This window comes from Amblyomma maculatum, chromosome 4 (genome assembly GCF_055883805.1).
Source record: "Amblyomma maculatum isolate TAMU_Amacu chromosome 4, ASM5588380v1, whole genome shotgun sequence".
Lineage (NCBI taxonomy): Eukaryota > Metazoa > Arthropoda > Arachnida > Ixodida > Ixodidae > Amblyomma > Amblyomma maculatum.
In genome coordinates, this window is record NC_139347.1 from 39,591,846 (window position 1) to 39,616,775 (window position 24,930).

At 44.7% G+C, this 24,930-nt stretch overlaps 1 protein-coding gene across 1 annotated transcript; it reads left to right on the plus strand.

Annotated features, from left to right (window-relative positions):
• Positions 1-18,169: 18,169 nt before the first annotated feature.
• On the plus strand, positions 18,170-18,909 carry LOC146190784 (uncharacterized). The gene is made up of 2 exons (XM_084600235.1): positions 18,170-18,417; positions 18,654-18,909. The coding sequence occupies exons 1-2, from the start codon at positions 18,170-18,172 to the stop codon at positions 18,907-18,909; spliced, it is 504 nt and encodes a 167-aa protein (XP_084456361.1).
• The last annotated feature ends 6,021 nt before the right edge of the window (positions 18,910-24,930 follow it).

Genomic DNA, 24,930 nt, shown 5'->3' on the forward strand with positions numbered 1-24,930 from the left:
ACTAGACCTGTAGAGGAAACTCTTCTAAAGAGTTCTCCCCTACTTCCGTGCGAGCATGCCTTGCAGTAGACACTTCGTCCCCTTCTTTCCCCCTTCCCTACTCTTTTCTGTATGCGGCTTCTACCAAGGACCAATGTACCATTTATTTTTACTGTAATAAACAATTGTCGCAGCTTTCGAAACGTGGCCTATTGTGAGAGTGTTGCAGAGTTCCGATATTCTCCTCTCCTCCCCATCCATTTTGAAAAGTATGTGGCTGCCATCGTTCAATATTCCCAGCACAGCAATCGTATTACTGGTGCCTTGTGTACCTGCCTTCTTATCGTCGGTATTAGAGTGATAAAATAAATATATTTGTACTTGGAACAGCCAGCATCGGACATATCGGGACTGAGCACTCAGAATAAGTGGGAAAAATAATTTTACTCACTCGTTTAATTAGCACATTAAGCATGAATACATGTTCCGAGAAAGCTTTAGGCTTTGGAGGAGTTTTGGATAGCTTTCGTTCGATAGAAGTTCTGTGCGGGTGTAGATGCTGGCTTTTCTGGCAACATTGGTCTCAGCTGCTCCTGTACTAGCCTATGATCTGGGTGTGCGATGTGCGATAATGCAGTGTGCGAACCTCGCGTACGGAGGATCACGCTGCGTGACAGCTGAGAACAGTGAATAAGTTTTGTGGACTGCTGTCTGTGGCCTTTTAGTGGTAATAGCCTCTTCTGTTATTTAATTCTGTTCATAGGGACTGACCTGGCCGAGACAAAACTGTTCCATGAGATTCTGTTCAAGAGCAACATTGGCCATGGCAGCCATATTCCTTACGGCGGCGCGTGAAAACGAAATGAAGTAATACGTTTTCCACTCACTCCAGTTGTATCTACCGGTAAATAACTCAACCAAGCTGTCTAATTCCGGCCAATCGGAGTTGAGTTTCTAGTCGGTTCAACATCAGAATGATATGACGGCTCCGGGCTTCTCTTCGTTGAGTTTTTAACGAATCGGCAACGAGAATGAAGGAAAGATTTAGCGAGTCAGAAACAACCAAGAGATAGAAAGAGAGTGAGAGAGGTTCTCGTCATAGTGCGGCACCAGCAGCAAGCACCTCGTAAAACTGCACGGTAGTTGCGGTAATGGTACACAGCCGCAGAAAGGTGCTATTGACGATTCGACGGTGTCTGATGCCCGTACAAAGACAGCAATGCGCGATTGTGTATGTGTACGGGAAGATCGCACACGTCAGCGTAGTTTCTGCAATGCTCAGAAAATTTAGTACAATTTGAGTACACTCGAATGCCCGAATGTGCGCTCACACTCGAATGCCCGAATGTGCGCTCTATTACATGTCCATGCACTGCAGAATTCACTTCAGGTGAATATTGTACGCACAGTTTTGAGACCCCCCCAATGAGAATTATTTAAAAAAAAAATCTAAACGGGCACTAAATGCGACGACATGAAGAACATAGGAAATAACATAGGAAAGGAACGGGTTCCTTGTTCATCATTGTGAACAAGGAACCCGTAGGGGTTCCGAAACGTCAACTATTTTTGACAAGTGGTCAGTGACCCTAGATTAGATCATACACATCAATCAGCTATGACACATTTCTCATAGTTTTTTTTTTTTTTTTCAATAGAGTACACTTTTTCAGAAAACCTGCTTTCGGAACCCCTCCGGGTTCCTTGTTCACAATGATGAACAAGGAACCCGTAGGGGTTCCGAAACGTCAACTAGTTTTGACAAGTGGTCAGTGATCCTAGATTTTTTCAACCATGCTACTACCTGACAAAACGGCATTCCGCCAAATTTTGGATTAAATGTGTATGATCTGAACGATATATGTGTGATAAGTATGATATTTTTGTATGATGCATACAAAGATCAAATTATTTTAGTTCGAGATCATGTAAGTTGTGTGATATCTTCAGTCATACAACATCATATGCTACCCGTCTCATTCAGCTCTCATACAACTGGCGTTGATGTCATATATCCTGTGTGATACTAAGCGTCCATCACATTCGGGATCATTAGGTTGGTGTACGAGGTCACAAGAAATGCGTAATATCGCATCATTCAAAATCTGATGAGTCGAGTAGCTTGCTTTTTTTTTTTTTTTTTAGACATGAACAAGGTGTCACAATGCTTGTGATATAAGGATACGTTGTTAGGCATAATAAAGGTTGTTAAATGTGTCAAGAAGAGAAATGAGCAATTGTAAATATATTAACGGATCGCTGCACAGCTCACTGGCATATTTAGTGAAAGCAATCAATTCAAAATGGTAGCATAAGAGAACAATGTACAATATGTAATTATTGTATTAAAGGAATCACACACTCCATGCAAAAAAATTCGGAACATTTACCAAAGGAATCATGCAGTGCAAATAAAAGTCAACTTGTTTTAACCGTGTTAAACTATGCCAATAAACAGTGCTTTCGGATCTGTTGATCGGTTTACGCGGAGTTAAACCGCGGCTAATTTGTGTTTTTTCACTGCAGTGTGGAACCAAATCCTATTTTGTGCGGATTATAGCATCGATAAATTCAATCGCACCATAGTCAAGCTGACGAGACAACTTTTAGCTCTTGGCCCCTTTCCGGGATATATTGTTTCTGGGGAAGATAAAGAATCGAATAGCACCATGAGCGCAGTCAGAACTGCTGAAATGCCCGAGGTGAGTTGTGCACTTCGCGGCACTTGCTCAACTAAGTATTGAGAAATCAGGGTTTAGATGAGCCACATGTGTAGGTATTAGAAGATATCTATAGTGGCTGCACAGCAACCGTAGTTTTCAATAAAGGAACTAATGAAGCGTGTTAGGCAAGAAGAAACGATCTGTTCTGTACTATATTCACCGCTTGTTTAGAGGAAGTATTCAGAGATTTGGAATGGGAGCAGATAGGTATTAAGGTTGATATAGAATATCTCAGTAATCCACAATTCGCTTATTATCCTGTGTTGTTAACTAACTCAGGAGATGAGCTGCAAAGAGTGATTGATGACCTAGGCAGGAATAGCAGAAAGGGTAGGTCTAAAAATCAATATGCGGAAGACTAAGGTGATGTTCAACAGCTTCGAAAAGGAACAGCAGGAAGCGCAGATCTGTACCACGAAAGGGAAATTACTGAAATAATGCGACTGGCACAGAGCGCATTTGGCAAGTATTCGCAGATTGTATGACCAGCAGCTTACCGATATCGCTCAAGAAGAAAGTATGTAACCTATATATACTATATCTTACCTGTACTCACTTATGGGACTGAAACGTGGAGGCTAACGAAAAGCATTCTACCTAAGTTGAGGACAACGCAGAGAGCTATGCAACAGAAAATGTTAGGTGCAATATTAAGAGATGCATGCACGGTGGGTCAGAGAAATAACTCGAGTTACTGACATTCGAAATCAAGAAGAAGAAATGGGAATGGGCAGTACATATATTGGATTCCAAGGGACTCCGTAGCAGGGGGCGGCAGAAAGTTAGGTGGGCGGATGAGGTTAAGAAGTTCGCACGGGTGAAGTGTGCGCAGCTAGCACAGGATAGGATTAAATTAATTGGAGGTATATGGGAGCGGCCTTCCACTCAGCCGCCTCAGCGGTATGTTACTTTTGGTTTCGCCTTACACCAAACACATGGGGGAAAAAAAAATGCCCAGTCGCAATTTAATAATGAAATGCAACGCATTTCAATACCTTAAAGGTTGACTGTAAAAAATATTTTCGCTTTGTAAAAAGACTACTTTCCTGTAATTTTCCACTGAGGGTCATGAACGGAAAAGCTTACGATAGAAGTAAGTGGGAAAGAATTCGCTTGTAAATACTGTCGTTCTTGAAATCGAGTCTAAAAAGGGGCGCTTGCTGAAACGAACCTAAAATATTGTCGGGATTGAAGCATGGCTTGAACCTAGTGATACGAGCAAAAACTGTGTTAACGATGATTGTGCATGGTTTAACAATGTTGTACATGGTTTCTCTGCTCGAACTAGGTGGACGCTCAAGTTTTGTCTCGAGAGTAGACGCGATAGCTCCTGAGCAGCGCTTTTTAATTCCACAATTTTTTCTTTACGTTAGTTTTTGTGAAGGGAAGGCACAGTACCTCTTGCGTTTTTGGGTGGCCATGCACAGTTAAGTCAAGGTCACAACATCTTTTTATTTGGCGATTTTTCTGCGGGGTCGTCGGATCCAACCTGGCGTCTTCTGTTCAGAGCCCAACAACTAGTATCATTCTCTGCAAAGCACCGAGCACGTGTCTGTGCTTATGTCAGGCGAACGGCGAATCACGATGTTTGGAGCAACCGCGATTCGAAGCGAGCGCGCGGTGGCAAGACAGCGGCGGGTCGCGTGGTTAGGTGCTCCTGTCGAGCGAGCGAGTCACGCGGTTATGCAGATGTTTTTAGGGTCACTGGAGCGGAACGACATGACCCTGAGCTTCGCAGCTAGAACCTACACCTCTCCACGCTTGTATTGTTTGGGACGCGAAAGCCACTCGCAAGGATATACTGCATTGCCACATGAATAGAGACAGCGTACTTGGGAGACACACGTGGCGAGTTTTCGTCTAATTCAAGCAGTTTGTATGAATCCTGTACCAAACTGCACTTGTTTTGTTGCTTTGAAAAGAAACACCCGTGCTTCCATTGGCAGCCAAGTCACGTGCTTTGAATACCGGTCATTAGGGCTTGTTAACAACAAACTCACTCGTGGGTTGAAAGCCAGCGACATCTCAATCGGAGAGCGGGTGGTCATTGATCAAACTTGACCGCGTTTCACGGATAGGTATTGGCACGTGTCTGCAATTTGGACAGGTCAGACCAGTCGTTTTTGACGCGTGGGCATTTACATGCACTAAATATGTAAAAGTAGAACAGATATATGCCAAGTTTGAAGAACTGAAAACTTCGGTTCCACAGAATGTATAGTTCACAAAGTTATGCATGCTTTAAGCGAATTCAGCTCACGTTCCGAATGGTGCTGTCGAAGTCTTGAAAAAGAAACGGCTTTTTTTTTTTTTTTACTGTTTCTGCATGCCACCGACACAATATAAGATTTCGCGGCAAGCGAGGCTGCTACTGCAACATCTGCGCTGAAACAGGATGGTGAGCATATCGTTCTTTGTGGTCTACCAAGATTTTAGAAGACTAGAACTATATTTGCATAATTGTAAATTGTGAAGACTGTAGTGTAATCGAGCGAACTTGACCTAAACGGCCAAAGCACCACGGGAAACAAAGTACCTAAACGCTGGCAAATTGTTAACTTGTAAATGTAGCGCTATTGTCACGGTGCACTGTAGATGCAGATGAAACCGTAGGTTTTTTGGACTACTAACGAAAGCACATATGCTTAAGGACAGAAAAAGTCAGCTCAGGCAGCTGTACAACATTGTCGCATATATCGCATGCAGATAAAAGGTTTCAAACACCAACTGAGCATGTGCAGCATGTAACCGTCTTGTTACTGTTGCTCTATTCAACAAAATACACGGCTACATTCTTCTCTTTGGGCAATGCGCGTCGCAGCCGAGCACGTGGCACCTCTACCGAGAAAGCTACGCCAACTACACGGTGCGCTTCACGTCGACACCGGTGAGTTCAAGTTCATGTAGTGAACAATATGCCCTGCGTGTTGCTAGAGCAGCAACTACTGAGAACTAGGTGTCTCTTGAAGGGAGTCTAAAACAGAGCACGGCGAACAGGTAGTACGTCTATAAACATCATCACTACAAACTTTGGGAGGGGGCTAGTTGGTAATATTTCACGACTCGAAGGGACACTTGGGAAAGGGGCTATGTATACGCCAGGATAAAGGCTGCGAATTAATTTCGATCAAAGTGCCCTTTAAACAAATATTGCCCTTAATGGGGGCTTAAATGGCTGACGTAGCCGTCAAAGGTCATGTGATGAATTATTTATTCCATTAATATCAAGAACAATGCATTATTTCATTCTTTTCACAGAAGAAAAGCAAAATTGAAAATTTTTCTTTTTTTAACATATCGCTTTCGGACATTTAATCCTATAAAGCCATCGTTCAAACTTCCGACCACCTTCATGTTGTTCAGTGTTCGCATCACTTTCCAATTCCAAAATCGTGCAAGAGACTCCATTTTGCGTTGGGGTGCCTCGATAGCAGCGCCACCGTTGAGGGTGGTGACAGCCTTTGTACAGCCCCGCGCCTCCCGTTCGCTGAAAACTGGCCCTAAATGGCCATACGCCGATAATTCTTAAAACATGAGCGAAATCGGCGCCATTTAAGCGCGCCGTTAACAATTCCAGCCGCGCGAAACTGATCGCGACGGCAAGCCTATGTGGTGGATGTACCAAGATGGCGGCGGGGCGCGATGTGTCACTGCCTTGAATGGAGAAACGCGGGACTATCGAGGCAGCCTAATTTTGCGCAACCTGAAGCGTCAAGCAGCGTTTCGTCTGCACTTGTTCAGTTCCGTAGGTTTAACGCCCCAAAGCTGCTCAGGCTATGATAGACGCCTTTGTGGAGGGCTCCAAGAATTTCGACCTCCTGCGGTTGTTTAACGGGCGCTGACATCGCACAGTACACAGGCTCCTTGCGCGTGGTATACTTCGAAAGCTGATTCAAACTAAATAATATCGGTATGTAAAGGACTCCGCTTTATTTTTTTTTATACCGAAAAGCATGTGACGCAGGCTACAAAAGAGGGAAATCTGACATTGATCGCATTTTCGGGGAATTAAAACGCAAGAAAAACTCTGCGTACATGAATCCACCCACTAGCTAACATACACGTGTTTCCGCCTTCACTAATTAAATGGGAAAACATGTCAAATAAATACGAATCGACCCTATTTTTTGTTCCGCAGAGCACACCCTGTTGTTTCACTTCGGGAGAAATTTTGTTAGTTTTATTGAGCTTAGTACCCATTGAATTGTAAAATTTTGGTATTTTTAATTCACAATGTAGCGATTTTTCGATGGTCGCTTCAAAGATTTTTTTTTTTAGTCGACCTAAGTTTGCATATCTTCACTCTATATAAAGTTGGACTGCAAACAAAACTCGCGAGCGAGAGCTGGCGCTTGCAATAGGTATTTTCTCGTATTTCTTGAGTGTATCTTGTTTTCGCGCAGACGATGACCTCACTAGAAGTAAGATTATCCAAAGCGATTGACCACGACGCTTTCTACGGTAATCTGCAACTCTGCAATTGTAAAATGTAATATTTTTATCTTATTGATGTTGTTATTGCTCGAGCTAACTAAACTGAAAACAACCTGCCCCTACATGTGCGAGCAATGTAACAAACTCTAAACACTTTTAGATTCTTGCCCTCATCATAAATCAAATGTTTTGCGCCGCAGTGGCCCCCCTACGTGATCTACGTGAAGGACGAACAGGGACAGGACCGCCTATGGGGAATCTCTGGCGCGCTCATGGGAAATATTACCAAATCCATGGGCCTCAGGTAAGTGACGATATGCATGATGCATGTGCGTCGACTCCATAGTCTGCAGTAAGTTAGTAAAAACCTCGGGAGTTAAAGGTTCTTGCTTGGGCATCGTTAGCGTACATGTCCTTTGCTACTCTCTTATTCACCAATCCCTTAATTTGTGCCTCTATTGTTTCAAAAATAGTCGTTAGCATAAGCTACGTGCCTTGACGTTGACTGGGGATCCAACGGTCTCGGTGGGTTCGGCTCGCATCTGAGAAGAGCAACCCGATTTGGCAGCTACTGCTAAGTTATGACGTCATACGTCCCGTCGACCAATCAGAGCATGGCATGTGGCAAGCAGGCAGTAGTCGACAGGTGATCACCTGTCGACTACTGCCTGCCAGGGCCATGCTCGTTAATATTTTCTCTCGTCGCAACGCCAGATTTTCTGGAGAACAATGCGTTTACGATATGACTTATAACGCTGGCCCCTATATCACCGTGGGTATTATCTGAGCTCTGTTGTGCCAAAAAGATGCCTGGTCAATACAAGATGTTTGACTCTGTGATCTGTCCTGTAAAGCGGCATTTTATGATTGAATGCTATTGTGTGTGTGTGCAATTATACAGGTAGGAATCATGAAAAACTTAACTAAGCGTCCATGTTGCATTTTGATCTTTCGTATCTTTTTTTTTTTTTTTTTTACTTGGCGTAGTGGCGCCGACATGCGGCGGCCATCGGAACCTGCTAAAAAATGATGTACGCCACTGCCTCAGCAGATAGCGCCCGAGCAGTATAAATTGCCCCACCGCCCTCATATGTTGTTGTTTTTGTGCCCTTAGATAATGACACATACCCACGAGGGGGATTGGTCACACATAAATCCAGTAGAAATGGACATTATGCTGTTTGATATGAATTTTAAAAAATACACTAATACATATAAATATGCAATACGACAGAAAAAAGGCCCTACTGATAAAAGGAAACGATTAATTTTAACTCAATTAGAATTCGAAGAGGAGGAACAGCGGAATTCTCTCACCTAGTAGGGAATCAATCCTATCAGAAGCGTTAACAAATTTGTGCACCGCGGAGCGAACAGACCCGCTGCTAAAGCCTAGCTGGGTCGCGCCAAACTAAAATAAATTTGGAACAGTCCAGGATATAGATGAATTTTTGCAAGGAACTTCAAGGAAAAGTTTTCGGAGGAATTCCTTCATTGAAGTGCCACAATGGCGGGGAACACACACAAGTCTAATTTCACGGATATGAGAAGGCGCGAGGTCACAGAACTGCCGACGCAAAGAAGATGCAGTTGAAGGAGTCAAGGCAGTACAAAAAGAGCGCCCGTCACCGCAGTAACGTTGCAGTGCTGTAAAAAACTCTCCGGGTGGCTAAAACAATAGCTAAAAAATTTCTACAATAAATATGGAGGTATAATCAGGAAGGCGGAGTGAAAAAGCCCAATCAAGTTGAGATGAAAAAATCGCAACCCCCGCTTTTTCCTCACGCTGTGAAGCATCAGTGGCAATTACAACATATGATTGAAAATGTTGCAAGTGTTCGTCCAAAATGGAAACCAAGGTAGACAGTGGCAAAGTATTGACATGATTGGGGTAAATGTGATCATAGACCAAATTAACGTGAAATAGACGAGAACTGGCTTGTGAAAGGGAGCAAACATCTACTGAAAACGGCGATAAAAGCGACTGCACATATATGGCCTGAGGTCTTTGATAGCGAGACCAATAAGTGCGAAAAAAAAAAAGTTAGGTGGAGTAATGAAAATAGTTTGTGAACATGATAGGAAAGAATCATATAATTTTAGAATGGACTATACCGTAAGTTGCTGGAAACGGGAGTGCAAAAGAAGTACCCGAGCCTCAGAGTACAAGACATTTGTTGCCACAAAACTAAGAAGGCCCAAAGCTGCAATGCTTGCCGTTAATTCAGGAGAAGTGGTCGAAGCTTGTAAGCAGCGTAGCCTGTAAACAATACGCAGCCAAATTCGAGAATAGGGCGCACATACATTTTATAAATCATAACAAGAGCAGACCTTCTCATTCCATGTCTCCTATGGCTTATGCGACGAAGTACCCACGGCGCGCTCCCTTTTACGTTTAATATGTCCAATATAAGGTCTGCAACTATGAGGAATCATAGAAAACGCCCGAATACTTGAGAGTATTAACCTGAAATAAAGGGTCTTGATGGTATGAGGGCGAAACAGAAACAGATTGATTTACCAGAAGGGCTAGAATGAAACATTTATTAACATTTAGAGTAAAGCAAAGAGTATCTAGCCAGGATTCAAGATCGGTTAGGGTATTTCTGTAAGGCATGATATAAGGTGGCCGAAGGCATAAGGTGGCATAATATAAGTGGCCGAAGAGAAGAAGGCAATAGTATCTGCGTATAGAAGTACAGGCGAACATCGTATCGCTTAGGTATTGCAGAAAGGAAAATATTGAATAAAAAATGGGAAAAGACAAACCTTGAGGAACGCCTTTACAGCGAGTATATCTGCGAGATGAAAGACCACCTTCATTTGTTCATCTCAGTTCTTCTACTTTCATTCTCCGCGACTCCAATTTCTTCGACTTCCAGGTACTTTCAAATAACGACTAGGGTGAAAATTTGAGCCTACCCGATGTAAAAAAGAAAGCCACATCATCACCACGACGTCTCCGATTGATTTCTCATTGCTGAGCTTGCATCCGGATGTAGAGCAACTTCGGGCCTTCAGTGTTTTTCGTTTAGAGGCGGGTTTTGCAGTGTGAATGCGCACGTCCTTGTGAGACTTGCCAGTGCGTAAGCACTGAAAAAAGGGTAGCATTGGGGTAGTAATTGAATTACCTTTTCTATCTATTCTATCAAGCTGTGTTATTTCCTTTCATCAAATTCTAGAATTCTTTATAGAATAATATCAAACATGCGTCGGCTTTTTAAACGTCGACTTAATGTACATATTTTAATTGCTTCTATATGACCAATTATAATGTTTTATTGCTCTATAATTATTACATTCTTATTATAATGTTACATTTCCCCCAAATAAACGTATTTTTTTAACCTTCGTGCTGTCTCACCTATTACTGTCGTCGCTAACAAATTTTAATATATATTTTTTTCATGTTGTCATAAGAGATTCTATAGTTTAACTAGGAGCTGGTTCACAATGCTTTGCACATTACAATTCCGCCCTATCTTTTAGGGCGTACACCCAGAGAATCTTCACTGCAGACGTTTATTTTTCACCAGAAAGCGTGCAAAAATACCAAAAGAAAACTTTGAAAATTAGCTGCTGATGAAAATTTACGGTGCATAAATTGAAACAGGTAATAAAGAAAGAAGGCCGCACCACGTCTGTAAATATCTGCTCTATGCTAATAAAAGTGGCTAGTAAGACCTGCATATGCTATCGCTTAATAATTTCGAAGATGTGGACTTCGCATAAATTTTCTTGTCTTGGCAAGTTCTTGGCAAGTTCGGTATTTGAGAAGTTTAGTATCACTATACGATTAATAACTATATCAGTGACGCCTCCATTATAAGTGCTACCTTCAGCCCCGCTGTTCCTAATGTGAGACTATTAGTGTTATTAGGGCTCCAAGCATTCATTTTCAAGCTAGAAGCCAAGGTCATTGTGCTAGGAGCACTGCACAGCTTTGTCTCAGCCGAAATAAAGATCACATTTCGCGCTTGTGGATTTTCAGCAGTGGTCGCACACTTGCAGCGCAAATGGTATTATGTTTCTGTGTTAACCATCACGTTGCGTACCTGTAAGCCATGTTTTCTTTTCCAGGCAAATAGAAAAAAAAAATCTGACATTATTCTTTTCCTGATTCTTGGAATGTTCTTCCTAAGGTATGTGACCAAGATACCCGCGGACAACCAGTGGGGTTACCGAATGCTAAACGGATCCTGGGCTGGAATGCTAGGAGACTTGCACAGAAACGTAAGCCCTTTTACTGGCAATGTGCTAGATGCTTGATTTTAACTGCCGTTATAAACTCAAGTAGCGCTTGTCTCCGCAATATTGAGTCGGTGTGCGACTTACTGAAAACGGTGAAAACAGTGCGCAGATATTAGACAGCTTAATACAGCGCCAAGGTGAAAGTGCAGAAACAGACCATTAACTCAAAGCAAACAGACACAAAGCAGCCTCAAGGTACATCTGAAATGAAGGACGAAAAGAAGGGGAGGAGGAGTAGAAACACTCGCGAACTCGTGAATGTAGAAAAAAATATATATATAGGGAACGCTCCTTTAAGGGTATGACGCGATAGTGTAAGCTACCAGCCATCATATAAAGACCCGCTTTATAACCAAACCCTATGAATATGCCTTGCGCGGCTTAAGGGTACCATGAAAAAAAAAAAAATGAAATGTATGAATTGAAAATGAATTGAAAGAAAAATTTAATGAATGAATAAATGAAAATAAAAAAAAAACAAAATTTTCTTATATGAAAAGAAAGGCCCGAGTCGGCAGCTCCTGCCAAACGTAACGCCAGGCAACCCTGCGTCTAGTCAGTATGCAGCCATGTCAGACAGATGCCAGCTAGCGCCTGTCAACGCCACGCTCGTGATTTTTCGTTCACAGCGCCAAAGCCGACGCCGAATTTTCAGAGAATGAGGCCTTTAATGCTATCACGTTAAATATAGAAACAACTAACGTCCACATCTGGGTTGCCAAGAAAGTGAAGTTTAATGCGCGTTGTTCACTGCAAGGAAACGATTTCACTGACATGAAAACTGGGAACTATGGCTACAATTTAGTGGGTTGCCGACCCTAGGCGCGACATGTAGAATGCACTGATCATTTTATTTATTTATTTTATTTCAATATACTGTCAGATCGATTGTAGCAGAGGTGAGTACAAAAACAAATGACACGGGTAAACAAATATAACAGATGACACAAGGCGGCAGAATCGACGACCTATAGGTACAATTCGAACCTGAAGGTAGGTAGATAAAACTAGAAATAGATAACTTGGAGTTTCATCATAGATGCATAGAAGATGGGCACACACGCGGTGCAATCCACAACACTCGAACTATAAAGAACATTGCCAGGAAATAAGTTTTAGTACATAGATTCACTGCTCATTTGGCCGAAATAACGTTGCTTCCACAAACTGGGTGAAGTTTTCGGGTGAGCTCTTTTGTGTAATTTCTGGGTCAAGATCGTTCCACTCGCCCATTGCGAGTGGAAAGAAGGAATACAAAAAAACGTGCTGTTGTTGCACAAAAATTCCTGTAGTGTGAAAGCGTGTTTATGGCGAGTGTATCTTGAACGGTTGACCTTGATAAGAAGTCTGAGGGATCTATCTTAAAAGTATTTTCGAGTAATAAGAATAAGAACTTCTGACGGTGTACCTTCTTAGTGTGGCTTGCGCGATGTAGTGTTAAGCAGGCGAGTCAGTGCGGCGGTAACTGTTAATTTAAACCGAACAGCCCTGCGCTGAACAGGTTCTAACATATCCACATCATTTTTTCCGTACGGGAACCACACTATATTGGCATATTCAAGTACAGGACGAATAAGAGTGACGTATGCCAGTTTCGCGGTGGCCGGTGTAGAATGGCGCAGTGAGTGTTTCAGAAAAAACGATTTGTTTGTTTTTTTAGCGACATTACGAATGTGCGCTGAACAGCTAAGATCAGACGTGTCCGATACGCCTAGATACCGATCGATACTCAAAACACAAAGGTGTATTTTCTTCGTAACTCTCATAGTGACGGTTTTCTCTGTATTAATAACCATTTGCCATTTAAGGCACCATTGCGAGATGCGGCTTAGGATCTTGTTCAGATTAATTGGTCCTCATAGTTTTTTACTTTCCTATAAATCACGCAGTAGTCTGCAAATAGGCGAGCATTAAAGCTTATATCCTCTGTGATGTCGTTGAGGTAGAGTTGAAATGAAAGCAGAGTAAGCGTTGAACTCTGGGGTACATCGGAAAGAACGGAAATCGTATCTGCAGCGCAGTCATCAAGCTGCACGAACTGGTAACGATGTGAAAGGTAATCAATCGCTTATCCAACTAAGGATCGGACAATCTGCAAATGAATTCTTTAGTTTATATAGAAACTTAGAGTGTGACACGCGATAAAAGGCTTTTGAAAAATTTAAGCCTATTATATCAATTTGCGATTCGCTGTTAATGTCCAGCATTAATTAAATTATGAACAATTTCAATGAGTTGCATAACTGTAGAAACACCAGATCGAAAACCATGCTGATTCGAACTGAGTAAGTTCAATCTTCTGTAAACTTAGTGGATATTTAAAATGACGTGTTCTAGTCGTTTGCAACAAGTGCAGGTAATAGAACGAAAGTTAGTCGACGTAGATAAGTTACTCGATTTGTGCTTTGTTAGCGCGTTTATTTTTTGTTACCTTTTTTTTTTTTTTTTTTCATTTTGCGCCCGAATGAGCTCAAAGTCTGCCAAGCGCATGCATCCTGAGTGAGAAATGTGTGAACCAGTACCTTACTTTCTTTTAGCACAAAGCTTCTCTGTCGTCTTTCAGGAGAGTGAGCTGGCCGTCGGTCCTTTCGTAGTGACGTCTGGAACAGCCGCACATTTCACAAACGGCCACATCTACATGATCGACACCTTCAAGTTCATGTGTGGAATCGAGCACCCTTTCACAACAGAAATATTCACCAAGGTGTCGGCGTTCGATATCCAGGTGAGAACAGAAAATATTTGTGACAGAGCCCGCTTGTGGTATTTAAATTATAAAACGTAGCCTTCTTGCCGCGAAGTAAAATACTTTTTTTTGTAATTACGGCAGTATAATTAGTCCAGTAAGGGTATTGAACTAGCAGCTTGGCTGTGTCCTTGAATTAAAGATGTGTGCCTAGAATGTCGATTCGTGTTTTGCGCCTGAAGCTTTGGCAGGTACATTGCGGAAGTGCGCAAACATATAGGGAAAGTTTCGTAGCAATTTAAAAAAAGAAAATAAACATTGTGCCTTTGTCAATAAACTTGTCCAACAATAATGTAGACTGCCGGTGATGCTGTATGATACGTGTTTTGGCTTTGATACCACAGGATAGGAATAATTAGAGGAGCTTATTTGGAGATGTAATGGAATTGACTAGAATGAATGAATGAATGAATGAATGAATGAATGAATGAATGAATGAATGAATGAATGAATGAATGAATGAATGAATGAATGAATGAATGAATGAATGATAAAGAAGCGAACACTTCGGTTTTAGAAATGCGTTTACTTCATGTGCAGATGTGGGTCCTGATGTTTGCGTACATGGTCCTGCTCACGTCCGTGAGCCTTCGCCTGCTGTCCGTGGGGGACCAGAGGCGCGCGGCTGTCGGACCTCTGGAGAGATTCAACACATGGAACGACATGTTCTTCCTCTACTTTTCGGGCCTCATGCAGAGAGGTGTCGCGAGTATCCATTTTGCTGTTCTATTTTCTTAGCGGCGAAACTTCAACAAAGTTCCAATTCAGAAACATGTTATTGTTGAACGATACGTATAGCGCCTTTGCAAATGTAACTAGGATGCCGTGACGGCGGTAAAAGCAGGTTTGGAGATAGCATGGTGATGCAGCGGTCACCAGACCTCGTCAACTACGAGCAATAATCTATCTGCACACAGCTTGAGTAAGTGTGCGCCCTCTCCCCCCCCCCCCCATCCCCCCCGCTTCCCCCCGCTTCCCCCCACTTCCCCCGCTTTACTCTTCAGAAGGCAGCTCCTTAATTCCTCTCAATTTTTTTTATGATGACGACAACTAACTATGACTACCCCGTTTCTTCTACTATCATAGTCCTCCCCCCCCCCCCCCCCACATAGAATATTGAACCCCCTCTCCCCTCCCCTTCTTTAATTGCAGTTACAAGGGGAACCCCTGTCTTTCAGGATAACATCCATAACGTGCACCGATGCCACTGCTACCCTCCTCTTGGCTTGGCATCTCGTGCAATCCAGATGCCTTCACCCTTCACTAAAGAAAATGAGATAAGATATAGCGAAGCGCGATCGGCATGATGTGAAGAATTCACAACAAGTGAAGGGAGGTAGAGCACTACAACTTGACTGTTTTCAATAACAGCAGTGAAAAATTACGAGTACAACCGAGATATGAGACAGACATGACTGCGCTAAAGTGCAGTGTTGAACAGCGCCAGACTATAGGTTTCAGGCTACTTCAGCTGTAATGACGAGAAGACGAGGTCTAACCAGAACTAAATACATGAACACTGTGCGGTTTTTCATTTCAGCTCCTCCGTCGTTTTGGCATAGGAATGCGTTGTCGTCACGACAGCAGTGCAGTTGCTCTTGGTCATTAATAAATAGATTTCATCGCCCTGGGACTCGGGAACTATGCTGTGAGTGGTGAGAGGGTAGAGGTAAATGCTTCGAGTCTGTTTCATTTTTCTGTTCAATATCTCGTAAAGGCTTAAAATGTCTTCAGAAACGCATTTCTTGCGAATATTAAACATACATTCAAATGGGCTTCTTTATATTTGCATACGCATCAAGAGTGATCGACTGTATTAAAAGCGTTGGCGCACTCTTTTAGAATGCTCATGAACAGAGGTCAGTCAGTCAGCGGCTTCAGCTGGGACGTGATTGGTCCACATTACCCAAACGAAATGCTTCACGACAGGCTACAAATGGGTACAAGCGTCCCCCGGCCTGGCGCCCGGCTTTCACAGGGGTGTGCTCTTGGAAGAGGCTCCGCAAACCCCGCTGCGCTCCTTCTGGGGCAAAATAGTTTCGGACACTTCAGCCTGCAAAGGTGGTTCGAGTTACCGTGTTTCACGGAGTTTAAAACTGAAAACGAGTCATGTCCCGCACACGCGAAAACTCAGAAAAGCCTTGAAGTTTCAAGTGCGAAACGCTCTAAACCAGCATGTCGAAAGCCAGCTCCACAGAGCAATAAATTAACAACGTCCAATATTTGAATCCTTTGTGTGAAATCCGAATACGAGTACTTATGGGCCGAGGAGAGGGGAGGGGCGCTTTTTCAGGAGAAACGTTGGGGGGGGGGAGCGCGTGCACCCTTTCCTTCTCTATTCCGAGGTCCCTGTTATTAGCGCTTCCCTACCTTGCGCGGGCGACGTTTGTTTGATTTCCGGTATTTTTATGTTTAATTACTCGTCGTTGGGGGTATCGGGATCAGTTAGCCTGTGAAATAATGTTCCCTTTTATATGATGTCGCATGAGTGCTGTGAAACATTTATGGAAGGATGGCTGCTAGCTGTATACGTTCAGAGGGGGCTGGTTGGGGATAGGAGCAACCACCATGCATCCAAGCGAGATATTTTATGTGGAAAAAATGTTTTTGCCTAATTTTATTTTTATCTGAGCTGTACGAGAGAAGCAGCCATCACCTCATAAAACAACCACGAGAGTGTGTCAGCTCATCGGGGAATGCTCTCGGGCGCAACAATGCCAGAAGGCGTGATTCAAATGCGCCCTACCAAATTCCATTGACTCAACTTTTTTTTTTTTTTTTGGTGATGATTTGTATCAATTCTCAAAGAGGGACTGATATAGAATATAATTGCACAAAGCATAAGGAACAGGCGAATATCAACGAAAGTAGAATAATGCCTGGTCTGCCCCGCCCTCCCCCAAGTAAAAAAACAAACGGGTGCCCCGAATCCTCCAAGAGAACTTGCAGTTTGGGTAGTTGATCTGCGACTCATTTGATTCATTGACTTTTTTTGACCTCCTGCTTCGACGCTAAGGCACCGTCATTGCCCGCAGTGTCATCGCTCCGTGATCCTGTCAGGAACAGTGCCCCATTCCATGGACTGCTGTGGCTGTGGCTGGTGTGTGCCTTCTTTGTGATGAACTTCTTCACGGCCAACATGAGCGCGAGTCTGATGGTGAAGACCGAGGCGCCGCGCATCCGTACAGTGAATGACGTGCTGCGCACGCCCAACAAGCGCATCCTGCTCTTCGCCGATAGTGGTTTCACAGACTTGCTCATGGTACGAACACGTGCCCTTTGTTGCAATTAGGTCAGCCGCGCCATTAACGAGAAGGACGCTGTGGATCGTAAACTTTCGCAACAAACGGTGTATGTGGGTGACTCGTAGTAGCACTTGTACTATGTAGGTTTGTGGGAGAGCCGCGGATGAGACTTTTTTGTTGTTCTATAGTGTATGGTCAATTAATTCGAATCAATGAAGTGCAGTGATCATTCCGCTCTAGTTTTTGAATCACTCACTAGCTTTTCGCATGGCACCACCGCTAACTTGCCGTGAGGGAAAAAAGTTATCTTACAAAAGGCAAATGTGGAAGCAACGCCAACGACAAGTACTAAACTGTATCAAAAGTCCAGAGAATGCGAGCCTAAAAGAACGGGCTGCTGCTAACGCCTTCTTTTGAGCCATGGGGGACATTACGACTGCTTTGAGGTCCAAAATCGCCGATAGATGAGAGATCTTTCTCCCACTCTTGACGACCTTGGTAGCTTCAGTGGCGTCGTAAGTGGAGGATTATACTGTTTAAAAGCATTCCTTGTGGCTTGTAAACTCTTTCAAAACAGCACGCATCAAGGACCCGAGAGCGAAGCTATTAGAGAGCATTTGCCGAATTCAGTTCGAACTTGTTCATAGAAAGAAGAGACAGTAAAGATTGCTCGTCCTGGAAGTTCCCTTCTTTGCGAAGGAACAACCTTCCTTGCCGCGATGTATACAACAGTCGCTTTCCTCACGCAGTACTCGGAGCTGGAATCGTACCGTGCCGTGTACAGCCAGATCATGCGTACGGGCGGCGAGGAGTACCCGGCGAACGTCTTCCGGGAAAGCAACATGCGGCGCGTGCTGAGGCAAGAGGCGGTCATCCTGCAGGAGCGGCTGACATTCGACGACCAAGTGGGGCGCCAATGTCAGCGCCTCGTTGGCCATGGCTACTTCTACTTCAGCGAGGAGTCACTCGCCTCGCTTATGATCGCCTGGTACGCCAGGCCCGATTTCGACCCGGTGCTAGAGAAAGAGTTCAGCACAAGGTATACCTATATCGACGTGCGCTTGATATATTCTTGGTCGCATATGGGTCACTCTACTGTATATGTATAGTTAGAACCATTCTTGCAGCCATCATGAAAACGATGGACTGTACATTGGACTGTCTGAACATTTTCGCTGTTGGCTCCAACTGCAATCCAGTGTCGCAGCATATTAGAGCGCGTAGACAAGGTCCAGAGTCTTCAAAAACCTCGCACCTTTCCACTTGTCCTCGCAGGTTGAGGTGGTTCGTGGAGAGTGGCCTTCTGGACAGATTCCGCCAGGAGGTCTCCCCCAAGGGCGAGGATTGCCTTCTGCGCATGAGTGACAAATATGACATGCAGCATCGCACGCTCCTTTTCGAAGACCTGAAGCCTCTCTTCCTGCTCGGGCTGATGTTGCTGCTGCTCGCCGCCCTTGCTCTCGTGGTCGAACTTCTCGTCGCAGCCTTACTGAGTAGGCGCTCGAGCTATGCACGCAGGCGCTATGTGTAGAATGTCGACCTGCATTTTCCCGACAAGGATGTCAATCTAATGACTTCAACCCCGTAGTCTAGAATTTTATGGTGTTGTGGTGTGGTGCCATGTATAGATGTGGCACCGTCATAGCGCGTCATTCATATATCTCGAGATGAGGCTTCACACGCTGTCGTTGTATCTAATAAGCACAATAAGCATTAGACGAGTATACGTCATTCTTAAAGGGCCCAAAAGGGGCCCGATAGCTGAAGGCACCAAGCGCCTTCTTGCGATTGTTTGCGATTGGATGTCGGTGAGAGCATTACGATTATTCGTCCGCAACTGCAAAGCCATCTCCGTCCAGACCACCTGTTTTCTTTTCCCGCATATGCGGTTGACCGCGATCGGCGACCGTGATTCCATAAATATAGCGTAACGCTTACAATGCTGGGTGTTTCCGTCACGACCTTCATTAATCTTTCAAAACTGTCAGCTCACGTGAGTGGTGTAAGATATATGCCGTCTCTTCTAGTATACCAAATGAATGCTATAAAATAAGAACAATCTCAGCCTTCCGGGAGCAATTCTACCACTAGGAATTGCGACTAGGTAGATAATTAGCGGGCCGGTGATGACTATTATATCAGCTAGTTCTTAGAGAAGCGATTTTCCTCATGACTTCAATACAATCGATTATGGCTATTCGGCGCTTTGTGCATATGCAGCCTGTTAGTGTCGCGAAGAGCACGCAGTGGAAAGCACGGACGCGTGTCATTCGAACCTGTAAATGCAACAAACTCTTAATTGTGGCGCGAGGCGAGACCGAACCCAGTCTGATGCGGCCCCGCCAAGCATCCAGGAACGTTGTAAGGAAGACCGCATGATCTAGCATCATCCGTCCAGCGTTGATTGCTATATGGCGCTGAGTAAACGCGCCTGAAATTCTTCTCTGGCTGTAGTTAGACGAACTATACTGCAACTTCAATGTAACGCAAATCCTCACGGAACGCCCAGCATAATTAATAAATAAAAAGAGTTCTCTTTTTGTAGCAAAACAATAAAGGTCAAATCTTCGGCAGAGAAAGAAATCTTAAGAATTCTAACCCTAATGTTCATAGACAATTCTTGCGCCAGGAAGCTTGGGCGGAAAGACAGTCAAAATTCAGGCTGCGTTATTTTGCAGAGGCTGCGTACAGCATCCTTGTGACTAAAAAAAATTGAAAAAACGAATTCGCGTATGCCTGAAACGTTTTGGGTGTCTTTCTTCCTAGGCTGAGAAGTGCTGGTGCATAAGGTACTATACAGTTTGTTTTATATACATTGCAACGCAAATAAAGTTGTGTCACTCTTTTTTGCCTAAAGAAAGAGTCATAAAAATATTATCCAGTGGGAACATCATTCCGGCAATCTATTTTTCAACCCTCCTTGTTCGGCACCAGAGCTAAATTTCGGTAAAGAAATCAGTGACTTCGGACGGGAGTTCATTATAGCGTTGTTCTAACTGCCACTGCGAAGAAATGCTTGGCACCGAAAACAAAAAAAGGAATGCAAGACCTCCCAGCTGGTGACCACTTCTATCTTATTACCCGGGACAAATTGTTCGTCGAGATTCTAAGAGGTTGATTTTTGCTTTTAGACATATAGTGCTCGCATAATTCAAAAGCTTGTTTTACAAATTTGTGTAAGAAAAACCGCGAATTTTTCATCCAAAAAACGCCTTATTTTGTAGTATTCCTCAATAATATGCTAAGTATGCGTCTGTTCTAGGTATGCAGTTTTTAGTTCATTTTTGCAGAGCAAGCGACCGAAGAAAACTGAGACGTCAGTTGGTGCGACGCGTGCTGTGCGCTCGCCAACATGGGCACCCTCACGAAGGCGTCCTCATTCGCACTAACGTACGTTAGTGCGGGTCTCATCGAGATGTCTCACTCGATGGAATGAGGCTGATTATTCATTTAGAGCAGAAAGATTAGCGAGGATAACAAACATTTCAATATGCTGCATTCCAAGGAGACCTACAACGTCTGAATTAAATGCTTGATCCGGAAGCCAATAATTAAATAGTACATAATTTACTAATTAACATTGCGAAGTAAAGGTACTGCAGATTGGGCCACAGAACCCTCAGCAGAACTAGTTTGGTTACCGTTGTTAGAAGAGAAAGGAATTTAATTGGCACCCGAAAGTGCCTTGCCCGTGAATTACACACAACTAACGACCAACATCGTCGTTCAACACCTCTGGCAACAAAGCTCCCTCTCCCTATGACTAAGAGGATATAAGGCTGTTTTTTGTGTTCGATATGAGGGCTCTACACGGTTACGGGGACCACCGCGTGGTGGTACCCCAGAAGTGGACTGCACCCAGCGCGGGAGTGGCCTGACTCGCCATCGTGGAAGTGAGCTAACGAGGCGTCGGACACTGGCAAGAGCTCAAAAGGCTTCATCGAGGGCAAAATCACCGCCGAACAGAAATTGTTCATCCGAGACCTAATCAGTTTACGGACGGTCGACACCACACGCCCGAGAAACTCTTTTCGGCCAGAATGCGACGTACCTGCTGCGAATGGAACCAGACTTGCTTCCGTACCTCCGCAAGTACTTCATGGGGTTCGGTACCGTGAAGCTAGATACGGTCGCGTGGCGCGACAGCTATACTTTGTATGTGTATTCCTCGAGCAAGAGCACCAACTGGTTAACGACACGACCTGGTAAAGGGTTCAGATGTCGCACAGTCTAATACGGTATACACTAAGAAGCTGGAAAGGGTCAGCTGTACGAAGAAGAGCTTCCGCAAGAAGACAGTGTAAGACATGATGTTGATTGGCAAAGCGATACATGCATGGCCTTGCGTGTGTGTGTGTGTGTGGGGGGGGGAGGGGGGGGGAGGGGTCAACGTCTCAAAGCGACTCAGGCTATGAGAGGCGCCGTAGTGGAGGACTCCGGAAATTTCGACTACCTGGGGTTCTTTAACGTGCGCTGACATCGCACAGCACACGGGCGCCTTGCTTTTCGCCTCCATCGAAAAGCGGCCGCCAAGGTTGGGATTCGATCCCGCATCCTTGGGAACAGTAGTCGAGCGCCTGGACATATGTGCGTGCGTGCGTGCGTGTGTGCGTGTGTGTGTGTGTTATTTGCAAACTTTATTTGCAGGGAGGTAGCCGGGGCAACCTCTTGCCATCACAAGGTGGGCTCCGTATTACAAGAGCCCATTGGCGACCGCCGCGGTTTTGGCTCGGTGTGGACCAGGGCCTTCTGGCTCTCCAGGTCGGAGCTGCCGAGCAGGGCTGCCTCCCAGTCCTCCCGGGTGGGGTTGGGTTTGGGGGCGAGGTTCGGGGTTGATTGGCATGCCCATACCAGGTGGAAGATGTCCGAAGAATTCTCCGCACAGTACGGACATTTTTCTGTACAGGCAGGATCAAGGCGCTTTAAAACTGCCGGCTTGCTACCAAAATGTCCGCTGTGCTATACTACCAGCTAGACCTCACACTGGAAAGCTCATGCTGGAGGAAATGAATTGGAAGGCTACGAGTGAGAAGTTGACCAACATGAGCGGAACTGACGCATCGTCGATGTCCTCTTCTGAATCGCGGAGACGCTTAAGACACCTAGCTGTCAGGGTGTATAAGGGCGATGGAGAGCCGGACCGTGTGCAAGCATTGAAAATACATGCTGTGGGTGAAAAAGCGGATATGAGGGCTGAAAAAGCAAGACGTCAGACTGCGAGTGAAATGCATATGTATGAGCTTAGTGCCACTTAGGTACACCTGACGTGTAAGGCCGTAGCTACGGTTCCCAAGTAGGGGATGCCGAGGCCTCCCATATCTCTAGGCAGTTTCACTATAAGCCTTAGTTCGGAGCTCCGTCCCGTAGGAAACGACAAAGGGTTCGCTCCAGATGGAGCTTTGTGTACGTGCTTACAGATGTGTTGTGCCGGTTACAAAAGTCAACACGGGGAACAGTAGGGACCTCGTAATAGTAGTCCAAGCCGTGAGCTGACGTGAAGAGCGTCCGATAATCACTAGACCTGCTCTCGATCCTTTATTGACTTTTAGACTAATAATCCCTGCAATATCTTCGGAATTGAAGTGAAAACCCAGGAGGTGACCTTCGGCCTCACGAGTATGCCGCGAGAAAACTGTGTGCTAGATGGTGCGCAACCATAATTCGAGGTGTCACTCTTCGACTGGTTTATCATTTATCCTAGCCCCACTTGCCCTATAGTAAACATCCATGACGTCCAGAATGGAGGGGGCTAATGTCTCGTCCGGGACGAGAATGGCCAGGTCGTCAACACTGGCGAAGGCTAGGGCTGATAGGGCGCCTGGCAGTAATTGAAATCGACTGCTATGTTGTCTCGGGAAAGCCTCTGTTAGAAGAGGCTCGAATACGAAAAGGTAGATGGCAGGAGACCCGGTACACCGCTGCCTAACCCCAAGGCTCTCATAGTAAGCCTCTGAAGGGCGACCTGACCAACTGACCGGGGAACCTGGCCTGGAATATAGAGCCCTTACCGCGTGCTGGAAATCAGGGCCTATGCCGTTTTCCTGCAGAACTTGGATAAGCATACTAAAAACATCGAAAGCATTTTCCTTATCAAAACACCAGTAACGCGTGTCTATTTTCAGCCCAGAGCAAAGATCCTGCAGGGCAATACCGCGGAGTTGAATGAGTTGACATAAACACAACAATATTCAATAAGGACCTACATTCTCGAGAAGAAATGAAGTGAGTCGCGTGGACAGGCTTTTGGCTATGAACTTGTAGTCGACGTCCAGGAGTGCGATGGAATACCAAAACCGCAGGTAAGAGCGTCTCAATTCGTCCTTGCAAATGTGAGTGATAAGTCCCGAGCTGCTTTAAGAACTTGTCTAAGTCCCTAAACTCAGGAGTATATTCACTAATTAGTTGAAAGGCCCCCCAAGCTGCCTTCTGAACTTGACGTAGAACTCAATAGTAGAGCCTTCCTAACATGGGCTGCGATTTCTGTGGAAATACTTAAGTGCTGCACAAAATTAGTCAGCGTCTAATGGACGTCTTGGTATGGACATCGGTTCGGATGAAGTTTTGAAAGGAAAAAATGTTGCAGTTGAGGAAAAGCTTGATAAAAAAGGGAGCACAACTGGCATGCTATCTTAAGGCGCATTGACACTGAAGCCCGTGACCAAGTCTACCAATTCAGAAAGTAAAGTGTCCAGGCGTACAAAGCGGCGGTGAAGGAGGGGCCTACTGCATCAATGTTCCATCTGCCACTGCTCAGCGCACATCCTAATTCAGACGCTATGCTAGCAACGTTGAACTAATGGCGAAGTTTTGAGCGTACTGAGGCCAATGCCTCGGTGACTCTACGGCCAGCCGAGAGGAGCTTAAAGAGCAGTCGGATCACGTCGAAGATGATCATCTCTGCGTTCTTCACATACCAGCCTTAATACTAAAGCCTTGAATGAGTCACGTACTCTAGCATTATTGACATCCCATGCTAGCGCCATGTTGACCTGGATTTAGAGAACTTCTAAGAAGAGAGACTTTATGGCCTACTAGGAGCCGCGAGTTGAGGCGCCAAGTTCTCATCGCGCGAGGGATCAGAGTTGCACGTGCTAAGCAGAGAGCAACTCATATATGGTCACTCAATTCCGAGGGGAACGACCGCATTCAATGCATGCCGGAAGCCAGTGTCGGAAATATAGAAGTGGTCTAGCCTGCTATGAAGGCACTTGCTGGTCCAAGTCATCCCTGGCTGCCCGGACGGAATACCTTCCATGCATCGACCAAATCTATCTCCTCCACGAGTTCCCTTAGCGCCTAACTGCGCCTTCCGCCTGTCCCAGTCTCTAGGACTAGGAGTAGGAGGCTGTGTGCTGCTATGAAAGATATCCAAGACACAATTGAAATCGCCTTCCAAGACAATCGCCTTCCAAAACAACCTTCGGCGGACATCTAAAAGCAAATGTCATTGAAGAAGACACCTTGATCACGACCTTCGTTCTGAGCGTAAAACTGCACTCGGCTAATACACTGTGAATTTTTAAAAATGATTTCATTATGCCGGTACACATAT

Coding starts and splice junctions, on each gene's coding strand:
- LOC146190784 (XM_084600235.1), top strand. CDS start 18,170: ATGCGTACGGGCGGCGAGGAGTACCCGGCGAACGTCTTCCGGGAAAGC. Junction 18,418..18,653: donor GAGAAAGAGTTCAGCACAAG/GTATACCTATAT, acceptor TTGTCCTCGCAG/GTTGAGGTGGTTCGTGGAGA.